A 23,690-nucleotide genomic window follows, 5' to 3' on the forward strand; every position below is an offset into this window, starting at 1 on the left:
AGGCCCAGGAAGAGCGAAGGAAGAGAGAAGACCAAAAGGAAGCAGATGCAGGTCACTAGCCACTCTCCTCTCTGTACAGTCCAGGCATCCGAGTGTAAGGGACAGGGACAGCCCTGTGGGCAGCAGGGCTACCAGGATCACAGTGGCCTTGCGGTGGGTCTCACACATCACAAGTGAGCTTGGACATCTGCCAGCTAGGAACCCACTGCAGAAGGGAAGGAAGGAAAGAGGGAGGGAGGGAGGGAGGGAGGGAGGGAGGGAGGGAGGGAGGGAGGGAACACTCACTATGATGACCTGAGCAGACCAAACAGGAAGCTGCTCATGGGGCATGACAGCAAACATTAATGGCACCAAATCCTGTATGTGACATAGGACGCAAGGGCCAGTGTGGTCATAAACCCTCTTATACAGGCTCTAACGGTCACATAGATGACAGAGGAAAAAAGAGAGAGAGAGAGAGAGAGAGAGAGAGAGAGAGAGAGAGAGAGAGAGAGAGAGAGAGAGAGAGAGAGGCCAAAACTAAAGGCCCTTCAGCTGCTGCTAAAAATAAAATACAAAGTGTAAGCACATTTCTTACATAAAATCTTTTACAAGCTGGGGAGAAAAACACTTAAAAAGAGTCTTCTATCTTATACAATAAAAGAGTAATTTCCATTTCTTATTTGTATGAAAGAGAAAAGGGGTTTTTTTAACTACAAATTTTACTTTTTAATCATAAAAAAAAGGAAAGGAGTTTGGGGGTTCGTTGTATCTCTTTGGGTGAGCTGCAAAGTAGCCAAACCTGACTGTAAAAGGTATGACTGTGGGTGCACAAATACTACCAACTCCAGCCCCCATAGTTAAGGCAGGTGGAGAGAGGGCAGAAGGGAGGGAGGGAGGGAGGGAGGGAGGGAGGGAGGGAGGGAGGGAGGGAAGTAGGAAGGAGGGCACGCAGGATGCACGACAAGCTAGCAAGGTTGTCAGCAATGCCTATTGTCAGGGCACGTCTTCCCGTCTCTGATCCAGCAACACAGAGAGAGAAAACACGCGGCCATAGAGCCCGGCGCCTGAGCAAGAAGACAGTGTTCCATCACTCCCCATGTATTCATCCAACAGGGGACACGTGCTCAAGGGGAACCTCCCAGCAGTGATTATCTTATAGGTCCCCAATTTTAAAAAGAAAGGAAAAGGAGAAAATAAGGCATCAACTAGAAATACTAGGGGTCCCAGATCCTGGGGACTCTCCTGTTCCAAAGGCCAACAGAAGACTTCGCTTTCATGGAATTTTGCTATGGTCAGCGGGGAGCGTCAGCAAGCTAATAAATACTATTTACAAATAGAAAGGGGAGGCCAGGGAGACAGAGCTACTGTCCCGTGGGGCTGCAGGCTGTGTGTGGTGTGTGGGTGGGTGGGTCAGGGGGTATCCTACAAGCAACACAGTGGGCAGGGTGGCCTGGAGGAGAAGAGCCTGATGCCTTCAGGAATTGCACTTGCGGCCTGAAAAAATGGTGGGAGTCCTGTCTGCCTGTGCCGGCAGCCAATAAGGGCTCCAGGGGGGGGGCAGAACGGGAGAGAGAAGACTGGAATGACACTTGGGTACTCTCAGTGGGGGCAGGGTCACACTGGAGTCCCAGTGAGCAAGAGGGGTCAGAAGTCAGTGCTTTGCCACACCCTGGCGCGTGTGTGGCATATTTGTGGCCAGAGTCTGGGGTCTCAACTGGACACGAGTCCTGTCTCCTTCGCAAGAGTCACACCTCACCGGGAAGAATCAGGCAGTATCTTCTGGGTACTGGTGGAAACAAGCCTGCTCGTCCCACCCCTCCTTCACCCCTAAAATAATTTCCTATGGCAGTAAGGGAAAGGGATGGAGAGGTGCCGGCTCCCTTCTGGGTAGAGCCATTGGGGACGGACGTAAAGCAGAAACCCCCAGGCTGGCCTCCCATCTCAAGCCACTAGCACTAGTCCACATCCCTCCTCAAGATCCAGGGGTGAAGGGGAAGCGTCTGGGCAAGGCAGTCTGGGGACGCGCAGCTGGAGTTAGGGGAAGAGGAGGGCGGGACGGCTCCTCAGAAGGTGGCGTTCACTCTCCTCTCCAGCTCTACGACTTTGAGCGTTTCATTCCCTTCCAGTTTGCTGCTGACCCTGTGAAGACATCAAACAGAGAAAGAAGTGTTAGCCACTGGATTCTGCTCTAGTTCTCAGACTCCATATCCTGATTCAGTCATACCTTTGTGGGCTGACCCTGGCAGACTCTGTTAAACCCCTAGTGTTATTCTTGGCTCCTTGAATCTGCCACTAGTCACATGCCCACCAAAACATTCCCACCTTCATCTGGGCCCAGGAGACCCACAGTAGTTTTTGTTTGTTTATTTGTTTGTTTTTGTTTTGTTTTTCAAGACAGGGTTTCTCTGTGTAGCTTTGGAGCCTGTCCTGGATCTCACTCTGTAGCCCAGGCTGGCCTCGAACTCACAGAGATCCACCTGCCTCTGCCTCCCGAGTGCTGGGATTAAAGGCGTGTGCCACCACAGTAGTTTGATGCTGACTTATTTCACATTCATAGCTGTTCCCTGTTTCTGAATGGCCTCAATGCTGTAAGTTTTGGGAAGGAGAACGCAGGAGGAGAAGGGCTTATACCTGCTCTAGAATTAAGAATCCAGACAAGGACTTTTTTTTTTTTTAATGAATCAACTTAAAATAATACACAATATATACCATAAAGTAGATACATGATCAAAGTCTCCAGCATTATGAAAGGAGTCAGTGAGGCTTTATGATTTGGGAGACATCATGGTAAACTGAGAGATCTGAATGGGACTTCCAAACACTGAGCTAGGAGAGCAGACTGTGCTATGAGCCGTGTTATCCAACAGCTCAGTCTCCCAGGACTCCCAATACTGGCTCCAGGTTCTCTCCATAATGGGAATATAGTTAGGGCTGTGCGTCTTGGGATACTGACAAGGTTTGTTATGATAACACACACAGGTGGTGGATAGTACTAGTAAGTGTTAAACACGTACATGTCATGTATACATATAAAAGTACATAGGGTTATGAACTCTGCTGCACAGAGTTGGGAAAGAAGTGAAGAATCCGAAACGAAATCTTTGCTAGTGACCCTGGAGCAGCCCTATTTCTGGGCCATCTAGGAGCACAGATTAGCTAATTCATCAGTTTCACTACACATCACCCAGAGGGTAGAGGGTGCACACGTGCTTCCCATGCTGATCAGCGTCCCCAAGTGCCGCCACGCACAACAACCTTAAGATCACATCATCCATGATGATTTCAAAAGGGTCCCCACACCCAGATATGTGAGGAACAATGTGTGGAGAACTGGAGCCGTATATGGATGATTTTCAATGTGGAAAAAATACAGTGTTTCATCAGCACTGTCCCTCAATACAAATGTATAAATGTATACAGGCTGAGCATCCCCAGTCCCCAAACTGCTAAGAATGGAAACTTTCTAACCTAACATAAACTGCATGTTTAGACTTGGGTCTCATGCCCAGGACACCACATGATGTATATGCAAATATTCCAACACCTGGAAACTATTCCACACACCTTGTGGTCCCAAGCATTTTACACAAAGGGCATTCCATCTGCAGTTACAGCTAATTCCTGTGCGCTGACATGTAATCAATACATTAATCAACCATTAATTATATTGATACCCAGCATGACATTCTTTTCCTCTCTAGTTAGAAGGAAACTATAGAACTGGATCTTAAGTGCATTTGCAGAACAAGCTCTCTGATGTCACCAGGCTTTTTTTTTTTTTTTTTTTTTTTTTTGGAAACAGGATCTCATATAGCTCTATGAACTAGCCATGAACTCACTATGAAGCTGAGGCTGGCCTTGAATTACTGACTTTCCCGAATGCTAGGATTAAAGGTCTGAGCTACCACATCTGGCCACTCTGAGAGAAAAATTGAGATCGTGACTGAAAGAACTCACATCCCCTCCTGCTCTGCGGGGTCATCGCTGCCAGCTCTGGGTTGATGATGTGGATACTAGATTAGCTCAACCTAGACCTTTTCCCTGCTAACAGTCACAGCTGAATCTCCCCAGTGCTAGCGCTTAAGACGGGTCCTGAGAGAGCTCTGGGAGAGTGTGGCCCCTGCCAGGGCTGACTCCTACTCCATCATCGGTCACCAGGTCTGCACCTACGCGACTCACAGGTGTTGCTGAAGCTCCATCAGCACTGACTTCTCCAAGCTGGTCTCGTTGGAGATGATGAAGTGGGGAAGATCCACCTCTGGCAGGGCCTCAAGCCCCGACGCCCTGAGCAGGGAGGAGCCTCTGTCCCAGCCCCCAAGCTCTCCAGCTGAGGCTGGACTGGATGACTCCTCCACGGGAGAATGTTCCTCATAGATTAGCAGGTTCCTGGATTTCACTGAAGAAAGAACAGAGCCACAGATATTAGCAAAATAACACAGGATGCCCACACATGCTCTTCACTCTAAATGCCCAAGGCCAACGGCAGATGACGACATGCTCCCATCCGCTGGGATGGGGAGTGCCAGCTGGGTTTGGCTTTCTGTAATGGCTTCAGGTTTCAGGGTTTATGCATCAAAAATTATAGCAACTATACAGGCTGGAAGAACAACATAAAGCAAACCAATGCAAAGCCAAACTCCCCCATCACTGGCGTTAAGGACAACTTCTTTCATCCCTTCCCATAACTGTCTCAGGGAAAACAATCCATGGAAAATGTGGGTCAAACACTTGGAGCTGTCAAAACCCAGCTGAATGAGGAGGCATCCCCAGAAAGCAGGTCTTAGACTCTGCAGAGACAGCCCAAAGCCAACCCGGCAAGTCAGAGGGAGACAATCTCTTCTGTTGCATTATGGGACAGTCACACAGCTAGATGACTCTGTAGCCATTTCCTGGACATAGAAACTACGTGCCCATTAGCTTCTGAAATTTAGAGCTATTTCCCTCAGGAAAGAAACTTTCCAACAAGCCACTGAAATTATCTTAATGGAATCCATTGTATCATGTATGTGGCCTGGATATACCTAACTGCTGAAATCCACAGACATTTTGGGGATGGCAAAATTGTCCCTTCCACAAATCCTGTGTCTCCTAACTCTGTGTGTTGTTACTAACACAGCTGTGCCAATCTGTGGATAGTCCTTCTTTGTCATCCTTCTATTTTCCAAATACTCCAAAGACATCACTGGTCAAGGGGAGAACAGGTTATCCTGCCTACGAGAACACCAGAGCCTCCGACTTCTCTAAGTCTCGGGCATGAGACAGACCAATCCTTTAATTTTGCTGTAAACTCTTACTACAACAGCATATAATTCCGCTCGGGGAGTCAGAGACACAAGAGTGACCACGGGAGGTCAGAAAAACTAAACGTCCTTCTTACTCCTTACTCTCCAGTCTTCCAAAGCCACATCCCCCAGATCAGAACTCAAAGGTGGGGGCAGGTCAGAGCTTTCCTGGTGCCACACCAGGGAGGCCAGGGGCCCCTCCCAGAACACCCCACCTGCAGATGGAGAAGCTCCACTTCTACACATCGGGCTTCCCGATGAGATTCCTCGCAGAAAGCCGGGAAAGCCAAAGAAAGAAGCTGAGCCTTACCCACGGAGGCTGTGTACGGCTCCGACAGGCGATGCTGGCTGGGCAGGGCCATCTTGGTGGCAGAAGGATAGGGCCCATAGCCTTGAAAGAAGCTGCCGAATGCAACAGCGAAGCACAGCACAACGACCTGGAGGCGAGGAGAGAACATGGGGAGCTATGGACCCCAGACTGTGGGGAGCGGACCTGCAGAGACAAGCCACCCACCTGGGATCTGTCAGGGGACAGACCACACCCTCAGTCATGCCCCTGCAATGACATGCAGAGGGGAAGCCTTGGAACGGGATATATGGTCTCTCTGGCTTCATTCACTCTTGGCATTTTCAAGGTAGGGGAATCTGGAAACAGGGAGCTGGCTGGAGGGAGTCCCTTTGGGAAACTCACCATGAGGCAGGTGCCGGTCTGTGTGCCGGCTAACTTGCAGGTCCGAGAGACCTTCCCCATCACCAGAGTCTGAAGCTTCTGAAGTTGCTGAAGGAGAGTCCTGCCAAGGTGACAAATGACAACCAGGAAGGGACATATGAGATAGGGATGCTCTGAATGACCCTCCTGCCGAAGTCATGGTGGCTTCGCTTCTGCATCTGAGCAGGGTCCAGAGGTGCTGTTTCCTTGGGGGAAAGATACTGCCTGAGGACTACACCTGCTGGTACCATCAGTGCCGAACCCTCTGGAGCTTCAACATCAGCCTTGCTGACAGCACTATGGCTGGTCCCGTTCTTTAGCTCCCCTGGGGAAGAGAGGAGCCCCCAAATAACCCCTGACATGCAGAAGCTTGTCTGTCAGCTAATTAGCAAAGAAAAAGGGCACTCTGATTGGATGGTTACCATACTTTAAAGTTTCTGTGTGCCCTCTCTCCAAGTCCACATGTTTACAGTGCTCCTGCAATATGGTGTTAACAGGCAGGGGCATGGTGGAGGTGACTAGGCCGTGGCGGTGGAGTCTTCATAACAAGATTGGTACCCATATAAGGGGCTGAAAGTAGACATCTTCCCTTCTACTACACAAGAACACAGCGAGGAGCTACCTTCCTTCCATGCACCAAAAGGCATCCCTCACAAGACACCACATCTGCCAGCACCTTGATCTTGGCTGCCTCAGCCTCCGGAACAGTAAGAAATAAATTTCTGTTGTTTCTAAGCCACGCCATTTATGGTATTGTGTTACAGCAGTGTGAGCAGACTGGGGCAGTGGTAATTGCAAGGAGACTCGTTTCACCAAGAGATGAGAAACACTGATCTATAAAACAAAAACAGGAAAAGGAGAAAAACAAAGGCCAGCCGAGAACAATTGAAGGAGTGGCCTTCGGTGCTGACTGTGCCTGGAAATGGCCAGTGCATCACTGAGTATGAGTATACAGCGCATACTGCAAGTGAAGGGAGGGAGAAGGAGAGAGGGAGAGAGAGAGGAGGAAGGGGGAGGGTTTTTATTCCCCAAATAGGACAACTGTGATCGTTCAGAGATGAGCACAGCAGTATATGCTCTGTGTAATATCAAGATGTAGTCGGCGAACTGCTCTGCAAATCCTGAACCAAAATGGCAAGACATGGCAGGGACCTGGCAGCACACCCTCCAGGATTACAGTGTCCCCCAGGAACCCCGTGTGACCAGCATGAGGCACTGGAGCCCCTCCTCACCCTTATCTCCTCAAAGCCAGCTTACATGACAGATGGAAAGGTTTTATGAGAAAATGTGGTCTCCTGAGCATCAAAGGTTTTCAGAAAAATGCTCACCATGATGTGAGGTGTCAGAGCCAAGCAAGAAGAATTCTGGAATGTCCTCGAGGGCGTGCTTCTCATCATAGCTATCTCCCCGCAAATGGCTTTTAAATGCTGGACACACTCACAGGCTTTTCTAAGGTTTGTAATCCTTCCCTGGCCAGTATCAAAGACTTGAGCTCTCTCGGTTTAAGGCGGCTTTAAGGAGAGTTTTGCCTTCTGCAGCATAAGTAGTGGTGGGATTGGTCAGTGAATCGAAACAGCCCTCAGAATACATGGTAGCAGCTTTCTGAACTCAAAAGAAAAACCCCCATGGTCCCACCTACTCCATGTTTTTGCTTTGTAGAATAATCTATAGATAGTGAAATGATATTTACTATAGAAGGCTATTGTATTTAATCATACTTTTCATTTTGGTTATATAAAAGCTTGGCCAGATGTGGTTAGACATGACCTGTATTTATTTATCAAAGTAGGATATGCTTTAAAAGCACACTATATGTTGTTCAAGGCCAAGAAATCCTGATATTTTAAATTCTACTTTAAAAGTTCATAACCAAGAGCTGCTGTGCTGTAGAGCCTTCTTCTGTCACTGAATTTATTCCCTCTTCGACCAAAACTTCTTCAGAACACCTCTGTACTGCCTAACAGCACAAAGCCCCACCACAGCATCTAATACTGAGCGATTTCCAGCCTGGCCACTGGCCGAGCAGATCTCTTTCTACTGACTTGAGGTTCTGCAAGCCAGAGCATGTGTGGGACAGACTGTCATCTGTAGTGCCAGCCCCCAGTCCCTTGCGAGGTTCTCCCCGAAGTTCTGGGACTTCGATACAAGCAAGTACACAGACAGGACCACATCTCCCGAGGCACCAGTTCCTAGGGTCATGGCTACCTGCCAAGCTACAGCGGTGGCCTCGCTGCTTCCAGTGTTGGCTGACACTTTGACTGGGTGCCTCAGCTCTGCCTTGAGCACTCGGCAGCCAGGATGCAGACTCAGCTGCACTCTGCACAGGCCTCCAGAGGCCTCTCCACCCAGCCTTCAGCTAGACAGACCCTTCCCAAGCTGTACCAACACCATCTACTTTGCTCCACTGTCCTCTGGTGTTTTGGAAGCAAAACTGTCCTGGCTAATTTTTTTTCCCCAACAATCCCTGTTTACCATCAAACATTCCATACTGCTCCACCCACCCCACGGTTCTTGACCAGCTTCCATATTGCTTTTTTTTTTTTAATTTTATTAACTGACTAATTAATTCATTTCTTCCCAGTCTGGTCACAGCCCCCTCCCCTTCCCCCAGTCCCTCCCCTCCACCCACCCACTCCCTCTCCCCCAGCCCCAGAAAAGCGCAGTCTTCCCATGTACATCTGCCAGCCATGGCACACCAAGCCCCAGCAAGACTATGCACCCCACACACACACACCAAGGCTGGACGAGGCAACCCAGTATGAAGAAAAGGAGATGACAGAGTCAGAGACAGTCCCTGCTCCCACTGTCAGGAGTCCCACAAGAAGACCAGGTTACACACTGTAACATATGTGCAGAAGGCCTAGGTCAGCCCCATGCAAGGTCTCTGGTTGGTGGGTCAGTCTTTCCATATTCGTGTGAGCTGCTGAGAAAACAGATTTCCCGAGACAGTAGAAATGCCCCCCCCCCCCCCGCCACCTCCAATTTCTAGCTGAGATGACTGGGGTTAGTATCCCATTTCTCCCAGAGGACACCAGGTCTCGCCCTGCAAAAGGACTTCTAGCGAGGCGGAATCACCTAAAGCTCCTTGAGAGAATAAATCCACAGGTTCCAAAACAGCGCTCCATCCCACCCTCCCGGTCACAGGCGCCAAGTGCTGTAAGTTTAGGGGAATCGCCGCAGACTCGCTGGAGGACGCCAGGAGGGCTGAGCTCACTACCCGGAGGGGCTTCACTTGGCGTCCATTAGCCTATCCTTCCCAGACTCAATGTTGATCACAGTGTACACTGAAGTCAGCTGCAGTGAAAACAGCCATTTAATGGGTCCCGCTTCCTAACAGTTTATAATCCAGATCCTGAAGATGAGCAAACACGTAGATTCAAACACATACTTCTAGTCTGGCATTCTGGCAGAACACAGCAGCTTGATGACGTGCGGTCTGCTGCTGCTTTTCCTGCTGGGGTTGGTGGGGTGAAACGAAACGATGGTGCGTGTATGTGCATGTGTGCAGCACTCCAGAGGCCCTGCCAGTCGGCACCCCTGAAGCATCCTGACAGGGAAAGACAGAGTAACTCATCCACCTCAGGCATTCACACAGGTTCCTGTGAGCAAACAAGGTCTGGGGAATTCACGTATAATGTCCGGGAGCTGACACGCTGGGGTAATGAGTCGTCGTCGCCTCAGGGGAGCGTGGCCAGTAGCCCCGGGGCCACGGCGTCAGCCCAAACCACCCGACTCTGCAGCTTGCATGCCTTCTGATATGTACCACAGAGTCCCTTCCTCAACACCCTAATGAAATTCACAGTAAAACACTTCTCAATTACATTCTCTTAACATCCAGTCACGTTAACGTGACAGTAACGTGGCTGGAGTATTGTGTGTGCTGTTAGACATGAAACGTCACCATGACAAATGACCACAGAAGGGAGAGCTGTAACGAAACTCGGGCGAAATTAAAGGGTTATGGTAACAGCCAGTCCAATGGCAGTGAGGTGTGCGCCACTAACATTCAGTTAATAATGACACAAATATATGTGTGGGAGGTGCGTGTTTACGTGTGAGTATGCATGTATGTGATTGTGTGCTCATGTGTACCTGTGTGTACATGTGTATATGTGTATATGTGTGCGTGTGCATGCGTGTGTGTGTGTGTGTGTGTGTGTGTGTGTGTGTGTGTGTGATAAAAGCAGAAAGGGGACCATGAGAGAGTGTAATGAATATAGGTGACTGGGACACAGAAGGGAGACAGAAGCAAACAAATAAGCAAGTTCGATGAGATATATATGGGAATGCCATAATGGAACCCATTCTTTCCATGCTAACTTTAAAACATTCATAAACATACCGGAAAATAAACCCCGTGGAACGGCTAGAGTATTAAAGACAGTGCACGTGACAGACAGACAGACAGACAGGCTCCGATGAGCCCCGCACAAGCTTCAGGGTCAGGAAGTCAAACTCAGGATTGATTGACTGATTTATATAACTTATTTATTTAGACAAATGGAAGAGATGAGACCTGTTCCTCTGTCAGATGCCGAGGAGATGGATTACCCTAGTGATGCTGAGCAGGTGCATGGATGGCAGGATGGGAAGGCTGGCTCTGAGTGCGGGGGAGCCCAGTTTAGACCTCACCATGACAACTCTGAGCCTCTAATCAAGTCACGGAAGCCGTGTGCTTCGGCCGCTAAGCAAAGCTAGTTTCCCTAACCACATCAGCTAGCGGGATCACGGAAGAATCGCTCTGCCTGGAAAGCTGGTCTGCTGAATGATGCGTCTCTGAAAAGCACTCGCTGTCTCGTCACAGCTGGCAGAAGAGCAAGCTTCCTTCTCTGGAAAGCCTCAGAATGGATATAATATTCCGGGGTGATGTGGGGCATTCTGTGATGCCACCAGGACGAGCATCATCACCTGCAGCACTGAAAACCTGGATGACAACAGCCGGTCAACCAGCCTGGAGGACTTAATGTAAGGAAGGCAGCTATCAGGTGAAACGGAAATACTATTTTAAAACTAGTTATGAAAAACAGATCTAAGACCCCAGCGGTCCTCCAAAGCGCCGTATACACTTCCCCGTATTACCATATTTTGAATCATCAGTGAGTAAGGCCAATTATGGCTTAATGAATTCTTGGGCTTCTGGGATCAAGGTCTTAATTTAGAGGGAGAGACACTCTTTCATTTTTATCTGGGCCAACAGATTTTCCACAACTTGTTAAATTGGCATGTCCTATGCTTGATTGAAAATGTAGATCCTTGTCCTATGGTGGAGTGTGACAATAAATTCAGTGGCAATCTTCATACATGTCCTTGCGAAAGAGCAGTCAAAGGGAGCTGTAATCTTGCCCCAAATAAAGCATCACGCTGTATCCTACACAGCACATCGAAGAAAACCAGGCAAAGCACTGAAAGTATCCAAGAGAACGAGACGCAAACACGCAGGGACTGGAAACCACGTCAGGGATCTGGTTTGTTATCTTTCTGTTTGGCTTAGTTTTGTTTCCCTCTCTATGCTTTATTTCCAAGATGGAGAGGGAGCAGTAGACAGTGCAAAGGGTACACAGCTAATGTAGGCAAGCCTTTGAACAGGAAAGGCATTCATCCCCTATGGGAGTCAGAAACCAGGAGAAAGAATACGCGGACGGATCCCAGCTATGGACTGGGAAGTTCACCCAACACCCTCTCCACCGACATGCCTTCCAGCAAATCTCACGTCACATCTTCCTAGAAACTGAATTAGATAGGTCGTGCTGTGTGTGGAGTGTGTGTGTGTGTGTGTGTGTGTGTGTGTGTGTGTGTGTGTGTACACACGTGTATAAGCCACTCTCTAGGTGAATCAGCCTCCTTCAGAAGACGATGAAACCTTTTTCTTCTCTTCCTTCTTTTTTTTAAAAACATTCTTACCTAGAGCAATACTTTCCATATGCCAGATTGTGAACCTTCAGTGAGACATGAGATCAGTTGGGCTGTAACTGATGTATCATTTGAATGAAATGAAATCAAACAGAAAACACAGCATCAGGGAACAACAGAGAGTGGCGAATAATAATGAATACAAGATACACGTTAGTTAGTTAGTTAGTTAGTTAGTTAGTTAGTTAGTTAGAGCATATACACATCTATGTTTCGTGTTACGTCACATTTCTAGTACAAACTGTGAAGTGATTTCGAAAGAAAAGGTCTCAGTGTAAGTTAACCATTGTGCATGCACACACATGCACACACACACACACACACACACACACACACACACACACACACACTATACCAATGATCAGAGACTCAGTGGAATAGATAAGCACTCGTGTCCTTCTGAAGCAAACCCACCCGCATCCCCCCTTTGGCTGCGCTCCCCACGCTGCCGCTGCGCAGTCAGACAAAGCTGTGTCTGGCAAGTTCTGAGCCCCTGGGAGTGCAAAGGCCTGAATATCCACCTGACTCGGTGGCGGAATGCAATATTCACAATTAGAAATTCCGACAAAGTCTTTCAGGAGGAACACGAACCATCTCGGTACCTTAAAGTGGGACACCCTCAAAAGGCAACGACAGCTAATTCCCACCGTTTATACTCTTTTGCTCTCTGAGAGTCATTTACGGGGCTCTGGCCTAACTACAAAAGAGAAAGTGGTATGTGGGGGGCAGTGAGTACTGTCTCCTTTTTCTGAGTGAACTATTTTCTTAAAATTTTATTTTTATTTCATGGGTATGGATCTTTTGTCTCTATAATGTCTGTGCATCACCTATGTGCAGCATCTGTGGAAGCCAGAAGAGGACATTGGATCCCCTGAAATTGGACTTATAGACAGTTGTGAGCCATCGTGTGGGTGCTGGGAATCAAACCTGTGACCTCTGGAAGAGCATCTCTCCAGTCTCCTTTCTGAGGGGTTTTTATATTATAGGACATTTATTTTAAAAGCACCAGAAAGCATTTCTAAATTACTATATTACCTACTGCCCTAGGAACACACAAAAGAGAATTTTAGAATATTTACCAGGTCTGAGAGATTTCTAAATTCACTACTAAGGCACACTAAAATGATTTTCTGATCTTTCTGGGGGCTCTATGGTAGAGCTCTCAACACCTCTTTGAAGTTGGAGCTATTTCCATATGAAAAGAAAACACACGGCATACAACAGACGGTGTAGATACTGGAGAAACGAGAAATGAATTAAACCAAGATGAAAATCTAGAGAAACGTAATATGAGTCATTTCTCCGTCCTCTATGGCTCCTCTGTACATGGCGGAGGGTGGGCTCAGCCCGTAACTGGTCCAAAAGAGATGAGACGAACTCACACACAGAAGACCCAACAGTGTGTGTGGAGGAATATACAACAAGAGTGCAAACGAGCACAGCTTTGTAGGCTCAACAGACAGCGCAGGAGATCCAGGACACAGGCAGAGCCCAGCAGACTTAACTGGGAAGAGCTGCGATAGGAATTCTCACACAGGGCTTAAAGACTAAGAAGAGTAGACGTGAGAGAGGACTCGGTCACAGAAAGGTCAAAGAGCAACACAGGGTGATTTTTCACTGCAAATCAAATGCATATCCCCAGCTCCTGTGGTCTCGGGAAAGGCTTTCCTCACACCCCTCTACGCTGGGTTGCTGTCTATAAGGCACTATCGACTCCTGCCCCTTGCAGTTTTCTCTACACAGCGTTTGACTTTGAAATCCTTAGACTCCCAGATGCCTTCATCGCAAAGTCTTAAGCCTGGATCCAGGCTGGGCCTACGTCCCCTCTCTTTCTATCTCTGGCTCCACCCCACAGGGCGGCGGAAGGACAGTACTCTCTGCCATCTTGAAGAGACGTCAGAAGTCTAACAGTCAACCTCCAGGGTCAACATGACGAGGTTTAGTATGGCTCAGGAGACACACCTCTAGGAGCGTCGAGAAGTCTTTCCAGAGAGGTTCTACTCAGGTGAGAAGATCCACACTGGATGTGGGTGGTACCAGCCTATGAGCTGCAGTCCAAGACCGAATGAAAAGCAGAAAAGGAGGAAGCGAACAGAGTGCTGCCACCAGGCACAGTGCGACCACTTGCCTCCTCCCTTCCACCACGTCTTCTTCCGGTTAGACTGTCGCCTCAGACCATGAGCCAGAATGAACCCTCCTTCCTCAAAAAGTTTCTGTCAGACGTTCTGTCACAGCCAAGGAAGTAACTGCTTCCAGAAGGGAGCAGGTGTTGTCCTCTGAGCATGCCAGGGCTGAAAGGCGTATCTGCCCTTTCACGTGGGCCCATTCCCAGGGCTGATGAACGAAGCTGGCAACTTAGAGGGAGGAAGTAATATCTACCCCTGGGCAGAAAAGCAGGCTTATTTACAACCTGTTAAAAAAAAAAAAAAAAAAAAAAAAAAAAAAGCAGGGAGTCCTCAAGCCCATGGCCTTCTTAGCCCTAGCCACTGGGAGGGCAATGCCCACCTGGACCTTTTCTGGAATATGGGAGCAAAGAGAACTAACACAAACATGTCAGGGGTCACACTGCCTGCTCTGCTGGGCATCACAAAGCCCTCTGTCTTGGACTCCGCAATCTCAGATCTTCTATAGTAAGGGCAAATGAGATCCCAGGCCTGACACTGTGAAGGGGCATTCTCACTCTCTCCCCACTTCCCTGACCCCCTACACCTGTCTCAGCTCCAATCACACCAACAACCTTCACAAAGAACAATCTCTGGTACCCCATTGGCCTCAGGGGCCCATGGGTCCCCTAGTTTACCCTTCAGAGAACAGACACGGGGTAGAAGTCCACATAGACCCTGGAAACGGGTTAAGAGCATCTGGACAGAGAATTCCAGGATCCTGGACACCAGCACAGAGCACAAGTCCTGGGGAGACACATCCTTGTGGTCTTGCTGGCTATCCATCCCAGGGTCCTCTAAAGGACCTTGGCCAGGTTTGTCCCATGCTGGGGAGAGGGAGTGGGCAGCAGCATCGCATCAGGGGGAGGTACATAAAGATCAGGGTGACAGTCAAGGGGCTGAATTCCAGTCCCTTCCACTTCCCACTACTGTTATGACTTTAACCTTACTGGGCCTTACAGGGACTAGCAGGGAGACAAATTCTCTAAGATGCATTTTAAGACCAAGTTCCGGAGAGTCTAAAAAATCAAGGCAGGAGGAGAGGGCCTGGAGCCCACAGCCTTTTAGAGGCAGAACAAAACAACGGATAACAAACTGAGCCACAAACACTTTCTCGTGATGGGCTGGGTGGGATGTGCCTCACTTATGCGAAGTGGCCAGAGGGCTAAAGAACAGGATGTCTCGGGAGTGAGTCAAGGGTGGAGCCTTCCTGGGAGCTCCTGTCCTGAGAGGCCAGTGGTAAGCTCGGAGAAGCAGAGGAGTCTCCAGCAGCCCCGACTGGCACCGCTAAGTGCGAATGTACTTGGCTGATTGAGCTGAGGAGGAAGGGTCCCCTGGGACACCATCTCACTCCGCTCTTTGCCTCCTTGATGGCATGCAATTAGCGGATCATCTCAGGAAAGACGGCACGAAGGTGCGTTCACACCGTGTGCCAGCTCTGGAGAGAGAGAGAGGAAACAGGGACACACAGACACCCCACGACTGGCTAGCCTCCATCCAGTGTCTCGAGCTCAGGAAAAAGGAGTCCTTTCCCCTAGAAACCAACATGCCGGGAGTCTATTGCTGAATCTAGGGCAAACAGAGTCCAGATTGGCTGACCTCAGTACTCTGCATCTGGATATCTTAGCTATGAGAGGCGTTATTTTCCTCTAGTGCTGAAACAGTCACTCACCGTGCCCTGGCACGTGAAATGATGCCACTCTGTGTCTCCCACCCACCTCTTGCAATCGTGTTGCCATCAACGTTTGTCTCGCTTCTACTTCTGTCCAACTGCCTCCAAAGGACAGCGACGGGGGAGGCGTCAGCAGCATCACAAACACAGCTGTGTGTTCATTCCGCCCAGGTCTGTGCTCAGTTCAAACAGCATGTGATGTGACGAGGAGTCCAGAAGCCTTCCCTGCCACCTGCTTCCCGGCAGCTGGTGTTGGGGCACACGGTCATCGGTGTTTATACCATAGTCGTTTTGGTCACCGTGGTCTTCCGAGCAAGGGGAGGCCCTTGCGAGAAACAGGAGGAGGGCAGAAGAGAACCCACCAGAGGCCATGCTTCAGCAAGAACAGCTCTTTTATGTATTTGTCTTTTAAGCCAAAATACACGAACTATGGGTCCTGGATATGATGACCGGAGGAACTCCTGGGTAAAATTATCTGCAAGAATATTATACGGAACCAAGTTCCAGCCATCACTACCATACAGGTTGTCCACCAGAAGTTAAGTTTGAACCAGGAGAAGTGGAAGGAGAGCAGAGACTGGGGCGGGAACCACAAGGAGGCTCTTGGCAGTCAAGAGGCTAGCTAAGTGGGGGTAACCAGAGAGGCTCCCTGTTTGTGAAGCGAAAGAACACAGGCAGAAACAGACAAATGCTGTAAAGGTAAAAGACACAGCAAAACAAGCAGACCCGTTCTCTGCTTTGGCCAGTGCCGATACACCAGTCCTGACTGCATTCACTGGCAGCCACTGGCAGGGAAGGGCCCAACACCAATGTCCTGAGGCAGAGTTATGAAACAATTTCAGATGAGGATTCAGTGGAAACACATCCATGGAGAATGATTCCAGTGTTTGTTGCTCAATGAAAAAATTTTAACAAGGAAATATGAATTATCCTAAGAATAACGATAGGTCCAAATCAGAGAATGTTGAGGTTTAAGTATGTATTCTACATAAACATTATTGGATTTGTGTGTATCTGGGGTGGGCAGAGGTGTCATCCTCAGGAGGTGTCCACCTTGCTGCACACCAGTTAGGCTAAGCTGACTGGCCAGAGAGCCCCAGAGAGCACTCCAGCCTGGAGAATTTGGATAGCCAGCACTCCTTTAAAAGACAGGTGTGGTAGCATGCTCTAGTTACCCCAGCACTGGGGTTTGGGGAGTTATGGGGAATGGAGACAGGCAGATCCTGGGGTCTCTCTGGATAGCCAGGCTATAGAAATGGCAAGCTCCAGGTTCAGTAAGAGACCTTGTCTCAAAAAAACAAGGTGGAGAGTGATAGACAAAGATATGGATTTCAATAGCTGACCTCCACTCCCTCCCTAGCCACACGCATATGCATGCATAGATCCCCCACAACATTATTAAATAAAAATACTCTGCCAATAACTGAAGAAGAAATGATTGGAGTCTACAAAGCTGTTTCTAAATGCCTTACACATTTACCTATCTAGGTAATTACTAGAAACTGCTGATAGCCAGGAAATGAGTGTTTATATAGCTCCCGAGGAGGATGAGAGGAACCTAGGAGGAATTCATACTTAAATTCAAAGCAAAGCAGTCCACAGTGAACACAGGACTGTCTAGAGGGTACCACAGGCATGCAAGACTTGGGGAGGGCATGGGATGACTGGCTGGGCTCTGTATTAAGCAAATACGGACATGGAAGAGAATCTGCAGTTAAAGATAAGAAACACGCAATGGATGCCTACACCAATTTGAACCTTAGGATGTGTGGATACCTGATTTAAGCCAACAAACAACAAACAAAAAATGTTCAAGCCTGGATGCAGGGGTGCACACTTGTAATCCCGGCGCTTGGGGGGTGAAAAGCATAGAGAAATGTTTAAATGTTCATGGTAATCAAGGAATAAACAAACAAAGCAAAGTGCAGCCAGATGGAGAGGGCCGGAGACCCCTTGCCAGGCCAGGTGGCTTGTGGGCCCTTCTCCTCAACAGGCTCCTTCTTGGTCCTCACACAGCCCTGCTGAGGCTTTGCTGCACCCATGTGGCCAATGGGAGGCCTAACAGCTGAGGCCTAACAGCTGAGTCCCGATGCCCCAGGAAACAAACAACAAGAATAATGTTGATGGATTTCCTCCTGGCCCTTCCCCAGCTCAGAGCCAAATCTGTTCATACTTGGAGCGTAGCAGCAAGCACGGGCAGGATGCTAAAATAATGGCTGAGGTGCAGGATCCAGAGGACCAGAAAAGCCTGGACGTCACCTCTGCTGGAAAGAAGGGGGCCAGAGGGAGATGGGACTCAGAAGATCGGGCCAGAGATGAGCAGCAGTGAAAACAGAGTCCTACAGTGAGGAGAAGTTCCACTGGGCTGAGGGTAACCTCACTGGGAGGGAGGAGAGGGGATGATCCTGCCTCAGGCAGTCTGAGGGCACAGGGTTCAGGCAGAGGGCACCTGACCCCCTCTGTGAGTGCCCTTCCAGATAACCAAGAGGGGAGCCAGTGGATTCCCACTGAGAAGAGTTCATCTTCTCAGCCTACTGTTGTAGCAAAAAACCGAGAGATACAGGGCATGGCCTTCAAATGCAAAGTGGCTGTGGAAAGCACAAAGTCACTGCTGGAGATTTAGCCAGACCCCTTAGCCCTTGAAGTCTTATTATTAGGCATCAATGCTGAACCCCATATTGACTAATCCATATTTCCTTACCTCTCAATGAATTTTTCTCTGCTTTATTGATTGGACCTATAATATCACTTAGGGTAACAGGACTCTTTGACCAACGCATGACATTTTCAGAGCACGAGTAAACACCCTGCATGTCCAGAAACACACACTGACTCAAACATGATTCAGTCTTACCCCATCCTAACCCCTTGTGTGTGAGCCAGAGTTAAACCCAACAGGATCCTTCTATATTGAAATTCACAGAACTTCTGGGTGATGCTGGGCAAATCACCAACCTTTCTGCGTCCCAGACCTCGTCTGTATAATGGAGGTAACCTCATCCCACCTCACCAGGATGAGTGAGTCACTATCTACAATGTGTCCAAAACAGTAACTGACATTAAAAAAAAATGTCAAAAGAAATAAGCAACTCAGAGCCACAGCTAATTTTTCAAAATGGGACTGAAATATAAGTCATTAATTTTTTGAAAACAGGCTTACAAAACCATGAGTCTCTTTTTAAACTGATAGACATGATTATTGCTGTAATTAACTGACACTAAATCTCTGTGTCTCCTTGTCCACCTCTAAAACTGAGTGTCATTTTCAGAAGAATCAGACTTAGGAATTCCATTCTGCTCCAAGCCCCCTTTTAAGATTTCTTTATTAATTTTTTTTTGTGTGGCACTCAGGACTGAACTGAGGGCTTTGTGCATGGTAGGCAAGCATTCTGACTGAGGCACACTCCCAGCCCACTCCCTTTTAACTTCCTTATAATAGTCCTTGCTATGATCATCCTCCCACCAATCATTCAGAAGTGAAGACCATGTATGTGTTATGTGTGCACGTGCATTTGTGTGTACGCCTGTGTGTATGTGGGGAGTCCATGAAGCAGAACCAGTAAGTGGAGCCCAGCTACTTAAGCATTCCATTTTCAGTGGAATGTCTCCTGCTCTGGTCTTGCACGATGGCCCCTCCCACTGTCTTCTGGCCACACCCACCTATTGGTGTTCTCCAGCACCTCCACCTTCTTCCGAAGCTCCAAGTTCTCAGTTGAACAAGACTCCACTCTGAGGAGAGAGAGCAAAGACACTCCGTCACTCTCCAGTGAGCAACTGCTCGGCCAGGGCTAGGGTTGAGGTGAGTGCCACCACAGAGAAAGAAGTAGCGGTGGCCAGTGAGGAGGAGCTGAGGGCGCCTGAGTGGAGAAGAGAATGAGCGTCCAGAGGGACAACCTGGCGGGCCAGCTCTCCTCAGGAAGGAGCGTGCGCGGGACACACATAAGCCCCGTCAGGCATCTCAGTCTGGTTCCTCACCTCTTCCTGTTGCTCTCATCCATCACTCACTACAGGATGGAAAGCCACCAGCGAGCTGCACTCCTGGCCAGGTCTGACAGAAAGCTTAGAGCTGTGTGAAAGGCAGGCAGGACCAGAACCCAGGGCAGTGATGTGCTGGAGCCCACGTGCCCAGAGAGGCAGAGAAGAGAGATCCATAGGAATAAATCTTGGGTATGGATGCCTTTAGAACATAAACAGAATGGGCATCCTTAATGCTACTTCACCAACACCTAAATCAGATCATAGACACATTACTTCCCATAGAAACCACTTAGAAGCCAGCCAGTGTCTTATCTCACATGCACATGAGAAAGATTCAGTTATGGGTCTTCAAGAGTCTCCTTCCTATCTCAAAATCACCCCAACTGGTCAGCTGGAGAACTACTTTCTAGGGTCGGTAGAGATGGTACTCAATTCACACTTCTCTTGGAGCCCTTGGGGCGTTCCAGGGCTTTCTCAAAAGAACAAAGGGAGCCTTCATGTATTTTTGCAAAAAAAAAAAAAAAAAATTTGTCTGCCCACAGCATGTACTACAGAGTACAGGAAATACCAGAGTCTGATTTGTGTCATTCGAGGCCAATAGGACCTGGGTAAGCAACACTGCTCCTGTAGGCTGAAGCCAGGCATCTCAGAGGAGTTTCAGAATGTCACTATCTAAGGCTTGCTCAAGGAACCTAGAAGCAAGCACTCACGATCATGGCCAGAAAGCAATGATTCACACACCATGGTTATAAGCAGTTCCCCACATGACCACCAGGGGGCAGAAAAACACTGCTAATGCACTGGAGGATCAAAGACGCCAAACTGAGCCTGTCACCCTGCTTGGTGACTATTTGCTAAAAACACAAGCAGTCAGTGAGCAGGCTTACTTTTTCTCCAGGCTGTCCATGTATTCTTTCTTCTTTCTCCTGCTTTCTTGGGCAGAAATCTGTGAAATAAGGAGAAGAGAGGGATGAATTTCCATTTTTGTAAGTAAAACAGGGTGGATGGAACACAGGAGGCCACCTGTACAACTTAGGTGGCCAGCTCCCCTTTGTTTAAACTGTGGACTCTCATCTATTTATTACCAACTCTGTTTCTGGCCCCAGCAGATCCTCCCAACCCGCCAACAAACTCCTGGGTCACAGACTGATTGTTGAAATAGCTCAGAAAAATGATGTCAGCTCTCTGGACCTCAGCTGACTCAATTATATATAAAATCAGCCAGCTGGGCTTGGATGTGTATAAACCGTCTGCTGGCTCTGCATGAGGGTACAGAGGTGTAACTCTGGTTCTCTCTCTGCCTTCCTTTCCTGCTCTTTGCCTGGGTCACAGGCCTGGGCCTCACCAGCCCCCTTCAGGCCTAGAGGCAACAGATGAGCCCAGACAGAGACCAGGTAGCTACTGAAGTTTGTTTTTAATCACAGACCACTACCAAGAAAAACAAACCTTTCAGTAAGCCAGCATAAAACGACAGCTGTTTATAAATTACAGATAGGGCAACTAGAAGAAGATATTACATACATCGTAAAAATCGGAAGGCTGAGATATTTAAAAAGCCACGTAAAGGGAGATTCTTGTACGTCCTGCTTCGGCACAGGCTATCACGCACCAAGGAGTCTATGTACCAGGGTGAGAGTTCACACCCCGTGGGCGGAAAGACCTGGAAAGGATGAGCAGAAGGTGTCTATGCTCCTGACCTGGCTACCAGAAGTCCCACTATGGACTTTGGGGGGTGGGAGGGGTGCTGCTCAGTTCTTCCTTTTCTATCAGAGAAATGCCTAGGGTGGAACAGCTCACCTTATTCTTGATTTTTCTCCGGATTTTCTTCAGGGCCTTCTCCTCAGACTTTGTCAGGGGCAGTTTGGTAGGAATCGGATAGCCTTCTGCAATCAGGGTCCTCTTCTCCTCCTCCGTCAGGACCAGTGGGCCAGACCCCTGCAGCTTCTACACAGACAGGGAGCAGAGACTGGTCAGAGAGGGGCGGCTGAAAATGACCTCAACACTGGGTGTGGAGAACCTGTCACAATGGGTCACTAGCAGTGGGTGCTTAGAGGAAAAAGACAAGACAGAGAAGATGTGCCTGTGTGGGTGACTTGTTTATTTACATGTGTGTGTGTGTGTGTGTGTGTGTGTGTGGCGCATGCGTGTGCATATGGAGGCCAGAACAGGACATCGGGCATCTTCTCAACTGCAGTGAGACAGAGTCTCTCACTGAACCAGCAGTTTGATGTTCCCACCTAGGTTGGCTGGCCAGTGAGTTCTCGGGATCTACCTGTCCCAGCCCCAGGGCTGGTGTTACACATGGTGGCACACGGCTGGCGGTCATGCCTGGCTTTTTTATGTGGGTGCTCGTGATTCAAACTCAAGTCCTCAAACTTGCAGAGTAAGGGCCCTGAATTACCTCCCCAGCCTCCCAAGTGGGGGTTTTAAACCCAAGAGTTCTAAATCAAAGGGAAGGCTGAACAGGCCTCCATCTACCTTTCCCAGGAAACACCCCACTATGTAGCACATACACACAAAGTAACGGTGTAGAATTCGCACCCCACATCCCCAGAGGCTTAGGGGTAATGGGAAATCCCCTTGGAGTTCAGCTTCATTCAAGACTTGTATTGTTCGCCTACTGAAGGGCTGATTTTATAACTAGCTCTTTCCACACCACACTTGCTCTTCCCCTCCACTGACAGCTAAGGGGCCTGAAGTCCCAGAGACACCCCAGGAGGCATTTTCCCAGGAAGTTCTGGTTTCCGGCATCCTACGCTGCCCATCAGCAATGAGCATGAGAACCACAGCTCATCGCATTTAGCCCAGGACACAGTGATGTGTGTATATTAGTCACACAAGCTGACGCACTGGTGCCTAATCTCCATGCTCCCTGCCACAGTGGACATCTCCGAAGTGGCTTAGGATCAAGACTCAGAGCTGAAGTGACACCCGTAAAATCTCGAGAGCCGTTCAGTGCTCGGCTGCGATGTTGACTAAAGGAGCATTCAACTTTCGGAGAAAAAGAATCCTTGTGAGTTTACGGGATGAGAGAAGGCTTAGAATAGGAGATGAGACTCGAATGCTGCTTTCTGGAGAAGTTGATGCCTTCTAAGGACGGGGGTGGTGTTCTGAGCAAATGGCAGTGTTATATACTCAGAAAAGTAATGGGAGATGCCTCTGCCCAGAGCAGGTGGGCTCATGAGGCTGAGACAGCAAAGGATGAGCTGTTTAATACAAGTAGAGGTATTAGGGCCCCACTGGGCATTTAGATAGCAGGAAACATTGCCTGGTTGCTAGCAAGAGCAGGCGGGTGGGGACTTCCCTCAAAAGTGTGCAAAACAGGTAAATCTTGGAGGGAGATGCAGACACAGAGGATGAAAGGAATTCCAACCATCTAAAGCCAGGTTCAAGTAGACAAGGCAAAGAAGCGGACATGAATTCCTTTCTTCTCGGTAACGGTGACATGTCGTTAACATCTACAACTTACGGGGACAAATGAATCTCGAACTTTCAACATTATCCTGACAGTTGGTTCCCACACCTTCTTAAAATATTTCATTTATATTTGTTAGTCATAAACATTGCAGGCATGCATGAAATTCTCAAAATAGAATATTATCTTTAAAAGGTGTTATTCATGATAGTGTAATTTAAAAAATCTGACTGTAATTTTTAAGACCTCATAGAAATCAGAGTCCCTCTTTAGAACAACAAAATGAGAGTTCTCTACCCCTCCTTTTACATGTGTGTGGGATGAATGATGACCTGTGATTTTGTCCCAGGACCCTGGGTTAAGAGCCCCCAACACACATAAAGATTAAACTATGTTTTTGAGCTTTTGACATCAAAGAACTTCATCTCAGAGAGACTTTCTTTTCAAATTTCACCCAAGAACGCTTATCTAAAAGATGAAAGGCATTCCCTAGTGCACACTAAGTAAGCATCCTCTCCATTAAGGGCAAGTGTTCATGGTGGAACTTGGAGGGGGAGAAAGGAACAGAAATGGTATGCCT

At 48.5% G+C, this 23,690-nt stretch overlaps 1 protein-coding gene across 1 annotated transcript in view; it reads right to left on the minus strand.

The window, feature by feature from the left end:
* Positions 1-1,064: 1,064 nt before the first annotated feature.
* The window catches only part of Creb3l2 (cAMP responsive element binding protein 3 like 2), a 118,365-nt gene continuing 95,739 nt past the window's right edge, over positions 1,065-23,690 (minus strand). The window contains exons 6-12 of the mRNA XM_059257573.1: positions 21,493-21,639; positions 20,583-20,641; positions 19,378-19,446; positions 5,956-6,055; positions 5,575-5,701; positions 4,162-4,378; positions 1,065-2,121 (exon numbers count right to left, since the gene is read on the minus strand). Of these exons, the coding sequence (XP_059113556.1) occupies positions 2,046-2,121; positions 4,162-4,378; positions 5,575-5,701; positions 5,956-6,055; positions 19,378-19,446; positions 20,583-20,641; positions 21,493-21,639 (795 nt within the window). The 3' untranslated portion in view covers positions 1,065-2,045. The remainder of the gene's footprint in view (positions 2,122-4,161; positions 4,379-5,574; positions 5,702-5,955; positions 6,056-19,377; positions 19,447-20,582; positions 20,642-21,492; positions 21,640-23,690) is intronic.

Source organism: Peromyscus eremicus, chromosome 3 (assembly GCF_949786415.1).
Source record: "Peromyscus eremicus chromosome 3, PerEre_H2_v1, whole genome shotgun sequence".
In the NCBI taxonomy this organism is placed as follows: domain Eukaryota; kingdom Metazoa; phylum Chordata; class Mammalia; order Rodentia; family Cricetidae; genus Peromyscus; species Peromyscus eremicus.